General features: G+C 46.1%; 1 protein-coding gene across 1 annotated transcript in view; it reads right to left on the bottom strand.

Moving 5' to 3' along the window:
* Positions 1–13,019, bottom strand: part of SLC23A1 (solute carrier family 23 member 1) — a 40,879-nt gene that overhangs the window by 7,383 nt on the left and 20,477 nt on the right. Inside the window, exons 8-11 of the mRNA XM_081855576.1 lie at positions 10,893–11,049; positions 9,254–9,401; positions 6,000–6,105; positions 3,241–3,370 (exon numbers count right to left, since the gene is read on the bottom strand). Of these exons, the coding sequence (XP_081711702.1) occupies positions 3,241–3,370; positions 6,000–6,105; positions 9,254–9,401; positions 10,893–11,049 (541 nt within the window). The remainder of the gene's footprint in view (positions 1–3,240; positions 3,371–5,999; positions 6,106–9,253; positions 9,402–10,892; positions 11,050–13,019) is intronic.

The raw sequence follows: 13,019 nt of genomic DNA, 5'->3' as shown, positions 1-13,019 counted from the left end.
GGTGTTGCGGCACTCATCTCGCTTTACTGGCCGAGGGAGCCGGCGTACAGCTTCCGGGTCATGTGGCCAGCATGACTAAGCCGCTTCTGGCGAACCAGAGCAGCGCATGGAAACGCTGTTTACCTTCCCGCCAGAGCGGTACCTATTTATCTACTTGCACTTTGACGTGCTTTCGAACTGCTAGGTTGGCAGGAGCAGGGACCGAGCAACGGGAGCTCACCCCATCGTGGGGATTCAAACCGCCAACCTTCTGATCAGCAAGTCCTAGGCTCTGTGGTTTAACCCACAGCGCCACCCCCATTGCCTACCTCTGCACTATACTTTTAAAGTACAGCCCCCTCCCCACCAACCCCAAACGATTCTGGGCACTGTAGTTTGTTAAAGGTTGCTGAGAATTGTCACTTACGAACTACAGCACTCAGAATTATTTGACGGGGGGGGGAATGTGTTTTGTGCTTTTAACATTTTAGTGTGTGGGTGGGTGGGTGGGTGGGGGTGTGGGTGTGTAGCTTTAACTGTGTGTTCAGATTTCCTTAGTTCTCACATTTGATGCAGGTCACCCTAAAATTCAACCTTTCAACTTTGGATATTTTTATGTATCACAGAACATTCGTATCACTTCTTTGAGTCCTTTCTAAGGGTGCTTCCAAAGTCTGTTGCTAGTTCTGAGCTGGATTCAATCACATACTAGTAAATCAAATGTACACATTTATATTTGATTGGGGAGGGGCGAGTCTTGCACAACAAACCCAGTTTTTTGCTGTAAGGGAAGTAACAGGAAAATACACTGGAAAATGTAGCGAAACACTGTTTTGATGCAACAGTCACCTAACCTCCCTGCAAAATATCAAGATGAGTGTTCATTAAATAGCCAGTGTTGCCTAATCCATCTGCAAGCATATCAGGTTGAATGCTCAATAAACAGGTTGTCTGGAAACACCCTAAGATATATTAAAGCCCCTTTTAATCCTAGAAGTATCAGCAAATCATGCAGAGTTAACTGAGAAATTCCTGCAATAAGGACACTTTAAGGGGCTAAGGTGTGCCTAGCATTTTGCAGAAAATAAACACACCGGGAAAGAGTAATGTGAGAATGAGATTGCCCCAAATAAGTGTTTTATGGTCATCCTTAATTTTTTAGTACTGCTTTACTTAAACGGACCAGACAGTTTTGCTTTTCTTAAGGAGACTATTGCTCTGCCTCCGAGTAGCTGGCAAAATAAAATACAGCTATGTCAGATTTGGAAACATTTGTGTGTGTGTCTGTTCTGAGAGAGAATATTAAAGTGGGAGAAATAATATTGACAAATCTCCTTTAATATATAGATGCTTTCCTGATACTTTTGCTTTTGTGTTTTTAGCTTGGGAAGTCTCTGAGTTGTTTTTAAACTGCTACAGCTTTGCTCTTTGTCAAAACTTTGCAAAACACACTTCACTCTTCACTTTAATTTAATAGTCCTCATGTGGCCACCTCTAAAACTTTCATTCAGATAAATGTGTATTCTGGAAAAAGAGGAGGAAAAATAGGGCAACCTCAGACCTAATATCTGAAAGGCTGGCAGGGAATCAAACCGTTGCAAGCTTTTACTTTGTTCAGGTTCAGCTGTGGTTTAAATTGTGCTTTTGGCTCTGCTTCAGTGAAACAAAGGCTCCTTAACCCCCTTGGCATAGATGAACTAAGTTTGTTATTGACAACTGAGCTGCCAGACATTCCTCCCCTTATTTCAGGGGCTTGAACTAGATCACACTCAGGACCCCTTCCATCTCTACAATTAATGATTCTATGATAAGGGCTGGAGGGAGTTGTAGCTGAAAACATCTGGACAGGACCAGGTTGGGAAAGGCTACAGTATCTTAAAAAGCAGAGACATCACCTTGCCGACAAAGGTCCGTAAAGTTAAAGCTATGGTTTTCCCAGTAGGGATGTATGGAAGTGAGAGCTGGACCATCAAGAAGGCTGATCGCCGAAGAAATGGTGCTTTTGAATTATGATGCTGGAGGAGACTGTTGAGAGTCCCATGGACTGCAAGATCAAACCTCTCCATTCTTAAGGAAATCAGCCCTGAGTGCTCACTGGAAGGACAGATCCTGAAGCTGAGGCTCCAAGACTTTGGCCACCTCATGAGAAGAGAAGACTCCCTGGAAAAGACCCTGATGTTGGGAAAGATGGAGGGCACAAGGAGAAGGGGATGACAGAGGACGAGGTGGTTGGACAGTGTTCTCGAAGCTACCAGCATGAGTTTGACCAAACTGCGGGAGGCAGGGGAAGACAGGAGTGCCTGGCGTGCTCTGGTCCATGGGGTCACGAAGAGTCAGACATGACTAAACGACTAAACAACAAACAACAACTGTCATTAAGGTCCTGGTCATGACTAAAAACACATAGCTATTTCCACATGACGACTTCTTCTTCTTCCTCAACAATCACTTGTAGCTGAGTGAGATTGTCTTCCATGAATATGGCCTTAACAGTGAGTTCAGAAGTGATTGTGGAGGCCAATTCTGGATCCACAAGTCCTTCCACAGTGGGGACACAGGTTTCCAGGCGGGAGTTGATCACGGTGAGGGTTTGCCAAGCGTGCCTTCCTCTTAGCACATTTCTTTCTTTCGTCCTGAGTTTGAGCATCTTCAAAGTCCATGACACCTTTGGTAAAGGCTGTTCTCCAACTGGAGCACTCACAGGCCAGTGTTTCCCAGTTATGCTTATACAGTGGTACCTCGGGTTAAGAACTTAATTCGTTCTGGAGGTCCATTCTTAACCTGAAACTGATCTTAACCTGAAACACCACTTTAGCTAATGGGGCCTCCTGCTGCCGTCGCCGCGTGATTTCTGTTCTCATCCTGAAGCAAAGTTCTTAACCTGAGGTACTATTTCTGGGTTAGCGGAGTCTGTAACCTGAAGTGTCTGTAACCTGAAGCGTCTGTAACCCAAGGTACCACTGTACTAATTTTTTTTTAAAAAAAAGATTTGCCTTGAGAGTGTCTTTAAACCTCTTTTGTTGTCCACTGGTATTTCGCTTTCCATTCTTAAATTGGGAATAAAGTAGTTGCTTTGGAAGATGATAATCAGGCATGATAAACAATATGACCAGTCCAACAAAGTTGAAGTTGAAGAATCACTACCACACTAATACAAGTAAATGACTATATTCTACAGGTTTTCTTGCACATTGCTATATTTATAAGAAATAATAATATCCTGCTTACTGTATTTTGCACAGCAGAATAAAGGTAACTTACCAAACAACGTGCAGAACATCCCTCCAAGGATGGGGTCAGGGAGGGAGGCAAACAAAGCTGTAAATTTGCCAATGGTTCCCAAAATGAGCATGATTCCAGCACCGTACTGTACCACTCTCCTGCTGCCTACCTGTATAGGAAGAGCAAAAACACGAGTAACATCATATGTTCGTCCTTCACAATACTGTTATTCATCTCCATGTCTGCTTCCTAATTTGCTGCAGGAAGAAGGGGGTTCTGTTGCATCTATTTACTGGTGGTGTACTGTTAGCTAGACTATTAACATCTCCAGGATGGGAGAATTTGCATTTCTTTTTATAGTACCTGACAACTATAGGCTTTGCCCTTTCAGTCGGGTTTCTAACTGTCATAAGAGATCGTTGGTCCCATGTTTTCATGAGCAAAGTGAGGTTTTAAGCTACAATCCTGTGCACACTTACCTGGAAGTCAAGGTAAAGGTAAAGGGACCCCTGACCATTAAGTCTAGTCATGGACGACTCTGGGGTTGTGGTGCTCATCTTGCTATACTGGCCGAGGGAGCCGGCGTACAGCTTCCGGGTCATGTGGCCAGCATGACTAAGACGCTTCTGGCGAACCAGAGCAGCGCATGGAAACGCCGTTTACCTTCCCACCGGAGTGGTACCTATTTATCTACTTGCATTTTGATGTGCTTTTGAACTGCTAGGTTGGCAGGAGCAGGGACTGAGCAACAGCAGCTCACCCCGTCATGGGGATTCGAACCACCGACCTTCTGATCGGCAAGCCCTAGGCTCTGTGGTTTAACCCACAGTGCCACCCACGTTCCTTACTTCCTTACCTGGAAGTAACTCCTCTTGAATTCAGCCATCTAAGCTATGTGCCTTTAAATTCTGCATGTGAAGCTGACTTATAACAGGTTATACGGAGGATACTTGACATGGTGCCCCTCCAGATATTGCTGGACTTCGCCTCCCATCATCCCTGAAAATGGACCATGTTGGCTGCCGATGATGGCAGCTGGAACGTAACAGAATCTAGGGGCTGTAGCCTTATGGAGTTCACCGATTGGGTCTGCGTTGCTCCGGGACAGGAGGAAGGAAGTCAAAATGACACCGAGTTGGTCAAAGAAAGAGTTTATTCTGCTCTCCGGATAGCAGAAGGCACTTGCGTGGTGGGTCCACAGCAAAGTCCAAAGAAATGACAGGTTTCATGCAGTTTATATACTCTCCAGGCATCCTCTCCCCCTTCCCTAGCCGCGTTAACTTGTATACACAGGTTGACATCACATATGTTCCTGCTCTGGTACTCTCATCCATAAAAAGGATCTTCCTTCCTGTACTTCTGACCATAAAAGGATCTTCCTCTTCCTACTCTTATCTGGGGGGGGGCACGTCATAATCTCCGGGAACAAGCTTTTGGCGTTTTCCCCGGACATTGGTCTTGTGAGTATTTTGTGGTCCGCACATAAGATAAAGTTTTGACGTGTTTTCGTTGTTTCCTGGGGAGCCAAGGCCATGCCTGGCCTGTTCTGATAAAGGACAGAACTGTTTATGCAGTTGTGTCTTTTATTATGGTGTTTTGCTCAACAGTTCAAGTTTTACGCATTTAAAAGTGCTTTCTTCTGAAAGAACAAAAGGGGGGGGGGTTGAGTCAGTTTTTAAAACTTACTACACAGAAACCCATTCCTTCAGGGCTACCTCTCAGCCAGGCCTCTAACCTAGCACTCTCTGCTCCAGCAAACAGCAGCACTCCCAGGTCTCAGGAAGAAAATGGGAGTCTCGCCTCTCCTTTCATCTCCTGCAACTGACTCTGGAGACGCCAGGGATTGTACAGGTGGGGCATTCTGCATGACAAGCAATACAGATGGGCGAATCTTTCTGTTATGTGCTAAGTTGAATAGGATTCAGAATGCAGCAGTCTGATTGGTCCTAGAACAATAGGATTCAGAATGCAGCAGTCTGATTGGTCCACAGGAGCCACCCAATCCAGCTCCAGGTGGAAGTGAATCCGCAACCTGATTGGCCTACAGGAGAATCCCGGAATTAGCCAATCACGCGGGGCCCATTGTGTAAATAATGTATATAAGGCAGACATTCTGGGGGACCTTCTATTCCTCCTCACCACTAAGAGCTGAATAAAGAGCATGAAATCCACTCTCGACTCCGAGTATATTTCACTTTCAATGGACAATCTTGGCACCAGAGCCACACCTGTAGAACCACTGGTGCAAAAAACAGTCTCTGTAGGAGAGCCCATTCATTCACATATAAAAGTTCTGATGCATGCTTCCTGATGTTCTGTCCTTACCAGAGGGGTAACTTGGCCAGAGATGGAGCTATAGTTCAGTGGCCTCTGAAAAGCCACAGCTTCTCTGCCCCCTGACTTAGTTTATACAGTTTATAAAGATGTTAAGGACCTCTGCCAACCTTAGATGGACCAACAGTCTGACCTAGTCAATGGGAGCTTCCTCATCTTCCTAGCTCTGCATCCACTGGAATAATCCCAGGATTCCATGGGAGGCTGTCAAGTACATGAAATCAAAGTAACCAGAAGCCCAAACTAGGATGGGACTGGAAGATCAAAACCTGCTGCTGATCTTGCCCAGGTTCCAGAAACTGGGAGCTGCGTTCTGCTTCTGGAGCGGAAGAGAGAAGCAAGCAGCTGCTGCGTTCAGCTCCGGCAAATGTTCCCGACTCTCCTCCCAGCATAGCCCCAGGAACCGTGACTGGCAGAAATCCAGCAAGAAACAGAAGGCGCCGTCAAACATTGCAGGGTGGTACCTTGGTGATGCCCAAGACGCCAATGTTGGGGCTCGAGGAAGTAGAACCATTGCCAGTGCCCAGCAAACCAGCAATGATACAAGAGATTCCCTCTGTAAAAATGCCCCTGAGAGGGAAAAGAGAGAAAAGAACTCCAGTTGTTGCATTAGGTTTTCCACATGCCTACCTCCAACAGTTTATTTTATTTTATTTTATTACTTTTTTGCAGGAGGGAGCTGCAAAAAATAAATAAAAATCAAATGCAGTAATACTTTCCTTTTTTATAATTTATTTTCCTGCCTGCCACCCAGCAAATGCCCAGCCTTCAAGTGCTTCCGTGGTGAATTACAGTATTAAACGATCACAAAGCAATCCAAAGCTATGATGCAAAGTATCACCATTAGCAACATAAAATTTAGACCATATATGAGATGTGATATCTTTATTGTCATTGTCCCATGCAGAACAATGAAACTGAAAAACTACATAAAACTCATAAAAACTACATAAAACTACATACAAACTACATAAAACATTCAAAACCCCCTAAAAACTCTGAAACCCCATTTTAAAATACACTATACTATAGAGACCCCTTATACTGCGTTTAGAACCAGAATTGCATTTGGGTAGAAACAGTTTCTCAGGCGGCTAGTCCTGGTCTTTATAACCCTGTACCTTCTTCCAGAAGGCAGAAGCTGAAAGAGATCATTTCCGGGGTGCGTACTATCCTGCGCTATCTCTGCCGCTTTCTTATGGCACCTGGAAGCGTAGATTTGATCCAAGGTGAGAAGAGTGCACCCAATTATTCTCTCTGCAGTCTTTACAGCCCTGGACAGCATTGTTTTTTTCCCTGGCCGTGCAGCTCCCAAACCACACACACAGACCATAAGTTCTGTCCTTACCAGAGGGGTAACTTGGCCAGAGATGGAGCTATAGTTCAGTGGCCTCTGAAAAGCCACAGCTTCTCTGCCCCCTGACTTAGTTTATACAGTTTATAAAGATGTTAAGGACCTCTGCCAACCTTAGATGGACCAACAGTCTGACCTAGTCAATGGTCACTCTCAACAGTACAATGGTAAAATGCCATCAACAGGTCCTCTGAGAGATTGTTTTTCTGGAGGATTCTCAGAAAATATAACCTCTGCTGCGCTCTCTTCATCAGGTCTTTGCTGTTTTCTCCCCGGGTTAGGTCGTCTCTCAACTCCATTCCCAGAAATCGAAACACTGAGACCTGTTCCACGCACTTCCCCTCAATAATAAGTGGCTGAATATTCAATTTACGTTTCCTAAAGTCCACAATGATCTCACAATGATGCAGTGGCATTGCAAGATTATGTGATGGATTATATCCCGAACCACTTGCCCTGCTCTGCTGCATCCCATATTCCAGATACTCTGAAGGAGGTACACCCCAAAAAGCAATCTCACCAACAGGAATAGGAGCAAACAGCCTCCTTTCCCCACCAAACTCCCAAGTCTATGACCATTCCTCATGCTTGGAGACAGGATCGCAGCACAGTGGGCTAGCGTTTCCAGGCAGAATCCAGAAGGGCTCTTGTTTGAATTCTGTACAGATGTTGTTCAAGCAGACAATCCTGAGTTGATTGAACCAATGGTCTCACTTGCACACCCTCCAACATCCTGGGGACGCAAATCAGGACGCGCCATATTTGGTCCAGAGCTCTCGCACATGCGCAGTAGCACAAGACCCCAAAGCAAACGGCTTTTGTTCCGGCACTCTGTCAGTTCACTCGTGCCAGAACGCCAGACCAAAAAAATGGGACATTTTGGGATCTGGGATTGGCTTCTGTAATTCCAGGATGTCCCCGGTGTGACGTTAACATAAGAGAGAGCTGGAGGTGAAATAGTTAAACAGGTTACCCAATCAGGACCCAGGGGGGTGGAGTCAGAGGGACTATAAAACCAGCTCTGGGAGGAGTTTGTTGGGAGTTGGGGAGTTGGTTGGAGTGGGAGTGAATTGGGATAGAGTTTGGGGGTAGGTTGAGTTAGTGTAGCGAAATAAGCTGAGTCAGAAACAGTTAGGAACTAGGAAGACAAGTAAATATCTGAGAGGTGGTTTAGTGAATGAGAGCAGATAGCGGAAGTTATAGGTCTGGATAGGCACCCCATGGGAAGCGGGAGGCACTGTGGGTTAAACCACAGAGCCTAGGACTTGCAGATCAGAAGGTCGGCGGTTCGAATCACCGCCACGGGGTGAGCTCCCGTTGCTCGGTCCCAGCTCCTGCCAACCTAGCAGTTCGAAAGCACGTCAAAGTGCAAGTAGAAAAATAGGTACCACTCCGGTGGGAAGGTAAACGGCGTTTCTGTGCACTGCTGTGGTTTGCCAGAAGCGGCTTAGTCATGCTGGCCACATGACCCGGAAGCTGTATGCCGGCTCCCTTGGCCAATAAAGCGAGATGAGCGCCACAACCCCAGAATCGGTCATGACTGGACCTAATGGTCAGGGGTCCCTTTACCTTTACCTTTAGGCACCCCATGAATGTAATTGACTGATACTGTTTATGAAACCACACTCTTGTTAAACTGCAATAAATAAACAGAAGTTTATGTTCCAATTTAACCCTGACTGGACTCAGTATTTTACCAGGCAGGGCCTGGGTGGTGGCAGCGAGAAATAAAGTGGTGGCACAGGGATCAATAGACGGTGAATCGTCCAGGGACCCTGTGTGATCGCCACACCCGCTTAAATTTGGACTGTTGAGTGGCAGACACCTTGTGCAAGACCGTTTCCTCATCCCCTCCAATTTGTTTCAACAGTTCCATCATTTGATGTGGGAACAACTTCGGGAAATTTCAATGGAATCAAGTGCCGTATTTTTCGCTCTATAAGACGCACCAGACCACAAGACACACCTACTTTTTGGAGGAGGAAAACAAGAAAAAAAATATTCTGAATCTCAGAAGCCAGAAAAGCAAGAGGAATCGCTGCGCAGTGAAAGCAGCAATCACTCTTGCTGTTCTGGCTTTTGCTCCATAAGACGCACACACATTTCCCCTTACTTTTTAGGAGGGAAAAAGTGAGTCTTATAGAGCAAAAATACGGTATATTTAGTAGGATAGGCCAGCTTCCCACACAGAGACAATGCAGGAAGGACCCCTGCAGTTTAGATTATTTTAATCCATGAAAGGTGGGAGTCCAAGAAGACCACAGGCTCCCCATCTCTGACCTAGTGCCCCGGCTACTGAACTACCATTCCCTGAGGCAATGCGTCAAATATCCATGCAATGCAAGGAAGCTGCATCTCTCCTACCTGTTAATGGCATGCACAGGTGGAGGTGGAGCACCTGCGAGCCTAGCACAAGCATAATAATCGCCAATAGACTCAACGATCCCACACAAGGTAGCGCTGAACATGCCCAGCACGGCGGCGGCTGTCACTGTGGGGATGCCCCACTGGCCTAGAGCAAGCAAAGGGGAGCAGCTGTTAGCTGGAGAAGAACATTGCCTTCGCTTTAAAACTGAATAATAACAGCAGCAATAATCACAATAAATTTTATTATTTGCCCCAGCCACTCCGGGCGGCTTCCAACAAATATAAGCAGTGGCGTAGCGTGGGTTGTCAGCACCCAGGGCAAGGCAAGTAATTTGCGCCCCCTAACCCGTGGATTTGCACCCCCTAACCCTAACCCCCAGATGTTGCGCCCGGTGCAGCCGGCCCCCCCTGCACCCCCCACGCTACGCCACTGAATATAAGAGCATAATAAAACACCAAATATTCAAAACTTCCCCATACAGGGCTACCTTCAGGTGTCTTCTAAAAGTTGCATAGTTCTTTATCTCCTTGACATCTGATGGGAGGGCGTTCCACAGGGTAGGTGCCACTACCGAGAAGGCACTTGGCCTGAACACTTTATTCCTCATCCAAACCACATCAACTCTCTCACAGATTAACCCACACAATCCTTTATACCAGGCCAGTCCAACACGCGGCCTTTGAGGGCATTTTTGACGGCCTTCAACAACATTTGACTCACCCCACCCTTGCAACCTTCCCCCTGCTGTTTACCAAGCTTTGGGAAGGACGTGTGAGGGCTCTGACAGGGTCCTAGAATCCTCCTGCCTCATTCCCAAAACCTAGCTAGGGACATATCCTATACCCTTTTAAAATGTGGCTCTTTCCTGGGGGACTGATATTGGGTTATTGTTTTTATTCTGATTATATATGTAGTGATCTTTTCTGTGGACCGCCCTGAGACCTCCAGGTATACGGTGGTATATAAACTCAATCAATTATTATTAATAAATAATAATAATAATAGCAACAACAATAATGGCTAGCACTTAGTGAGTATGTGTGAAGACAGAGATTCATGAAATTTTGGACTCTTCCCCCATAGATGCAGCTATGGACTATCCTGAGGGCTGTGGCTATGGGGGGTGTTCTAACGAGGTTCTGCACATCATACATTTGGCATGCAGGTGGCGCTGTGGTCTAAACCACTGAGCCTCTTGGGCTTGCCAATCAGAAGGTTGGCTCCCGTTGCTCGGTCCCTGCTCCTGCCAACCTAGCAGTTCGAAAGCACGTCAAAGTGCAAGTAGATAAATAGGTACCATTCCGGCAGGAAGGTAAATGGCATTTCCGTGCGCTGCTTTGGTTCGCCAGAAGCGGCTTAGTCATGCTGGCCACATGACCTGGAAGCTGTCTGCGGACAAACGCCGGCTCCCTCGGCCTATAGAGCAAGATGAGTGTGCAACCCCAGAGTCATCTGTGACTGGACCTAACGGTCAGGGGTACCTTTACCTTTACAGTTGCCAATAAGTCCCTACTCAGCTCTGAAGCTTACTGGGTGATTTTGACCCCACAGATCTACCTCAGAGGGTTGTTGTGAAGGTGGAAGCTGGGGAGATGGAGAAGCAAGAGTCGGAAAGGAATATCCATCGTTACTTACAAGGGTAAGGGAGACGGAACCACGGTGCAATGGATATTATTTCTCCTCTAGCGTCTGTTCTGGCCTTGAATCCATAGGCATCTACATCACGAGGAAATACATCTGTCACTGTCAGAATGTAACACAGCAGCCAGACCACCAAGATGGCAAGAATGATCTGAAGAGGAAACAGATATGGCAATGGTACCCACTGCTTTCACTGCCCTAACTTGCCACACACAGCATTAGAGCAAATCCTGTGAACATTTACTCAGACGTAAATCTTGCCAGGGACGCGGGTGGCGCTGTGGGTTAAACCACAGAGCCTAGGACTTGCCGATCAGAAGGTTGGCGGTTCAAATCCCCGTGATGGGGTGAGGTCCCGTTGCTCGGTCCCTGCTCCTGCCAACCTAGCAGTTTGAAAGCACATCAAAGTGCAAGTAGATAAATAGGTACCGCTCCGGCGGGAAGGTAAACGGTGTTTCCGTGCACTGCTCTGGTTCGCCAGAAGTGGCCTAGTCATGCTGTACGCCGGCTCCCTTGTCCAGTAAAGCGAGATGAGCGCCGCAACCCCAGAGTCGGCCATGACTGGACCTAATGGTCAGGGGTCCCCTTTACCTTTACCTAAATCTTGCCAAGTTCAATGAGACTTACTTCTGGGAAACTGGACAGGATTGCAGCCTGACTAATTCAAAGAGGGGAAGGGAAACAGGAGCATAAGCTTTCCCAACTAGTAGCTGTACTGAATTTACATAATTTTATTTATGTGTGGTGGTTGTTTTGAACTCTCTCTCTCTCATATGTGATTGTTTAAACCATAGGTAAGCAAACTAAGGCCTGGGGGCCAGATCCGACTCAATCGCCTTCTCAATCCGGCCCACGGACAGTCCGGGAATCAGTGTGTTTTTACATGAGTAGGATGTGTGCTTTTATTTAAAATGCATCTGTGGGTTATTTGTGGGGCATAGGAATTCATTCATTACTATTTTTCAAAATATAGTCTGCCCCCCCCCCCCAAGGTCTGAGGGACAGTGGACCGGCCCCCTGCTGAAAAAGTTTGCTGACCCATGGTTTAAACTATTTTTATGGATGTAACTGTTGTAAATCACGCTGGGGTGCCTCAGGGGAGGCAATCTGTAAATTAAATAAAAGTCTTTGCTCGTTCCATTTTGAAATTATTTCTGGTATCCAAGATGACAAGGCTCCAGAGAGGCTGTTGCATTATACAACCCACAGGTTAGGGTCCTTTCAATATGACGTGTGTGCCTGCAATAAACGTGCTTCAATTTTTACCCTCATCCATAGCACGGAATCCAAACATTGCTTCTCTTGAAATTGCATTTTCCTAGCATCCATCCTGCTACGTTTTGTCACTGGGAACATTAGATTCTTCCCTGAGACAGCTTTTTCAGCACCACTGCGATTGCTGTGAGGAACGGGGTTGTGCAAGTTCAAAAGTCCCCTATTTGTCATCCCGAGTGACACTTTTGTGACCATCAACACGATTAATTCCTCACTCACAGCATTCACCACATGTCAACCCTTTAATTTCTTTTTATTGCGTGAAAATGGAAACGCCACGTTTTTCTTCACCCTCGAGCCAAAGTGAGCTCTCAATAGAAACAGAGAGAGAAGTTCCCTTCCTAGTTTCACATCTGTGTCTTGCTAAGGGTTTAGCTACATGTTCTACGCATCTGCAAGTTAAACATGCACCCGGGACCCCCATGAGTGGGGAAACAGATGGGGAAAGTGGCAGGAAACGGAAGAGTTAAATCCTGTCCTTTTTTCCAGCTCCAAATGGAACAAGAGGCGTGAGGAAGTCCAAAGATGTTTATGAAATGATGATATCTGAAATTGATATGTTTTTATATATATTTATTGTCAAACAAAATTTAATAAATATTATTTAAAAAAACAAAAACAAATGGACAATTTGGCCTTCTGGTGTTAGGTGTGGGGTGGAAACTGTTGGTTTCTGTGTGTTGCCACTGTGCAGTGCTTGGAGTCACAGGACTCTGTTTACATTCCAGAGATTCCATACTGTTGGAAGTCTCACGGAAGACAGGAGACGGATGTGATGTTTACTGGTTTCCTGTCCCTTTGTTTTTCAGTTGCTCTCTGCTCTCGCAGAGAGAGGGTGTATTTCTT

This window comes from Podarcis erhardii, assembly GCF_964252035.2.
Source record: "Podarcis erhardii genome assembly, chromosome: 3".
In the NCBI taxonomy this organism is placed as follows: Eukaryota; Metazoa; Chordata; class Lepidosauria; order Squamata; family Lacertidae; genus Podarcis; species Podarcis erhardii.
The sequence above is the reverse complement of the archived record's forward strand: the minus strand, read 5'-3'. Positions and strand labels throughout refer to the sequence as shown.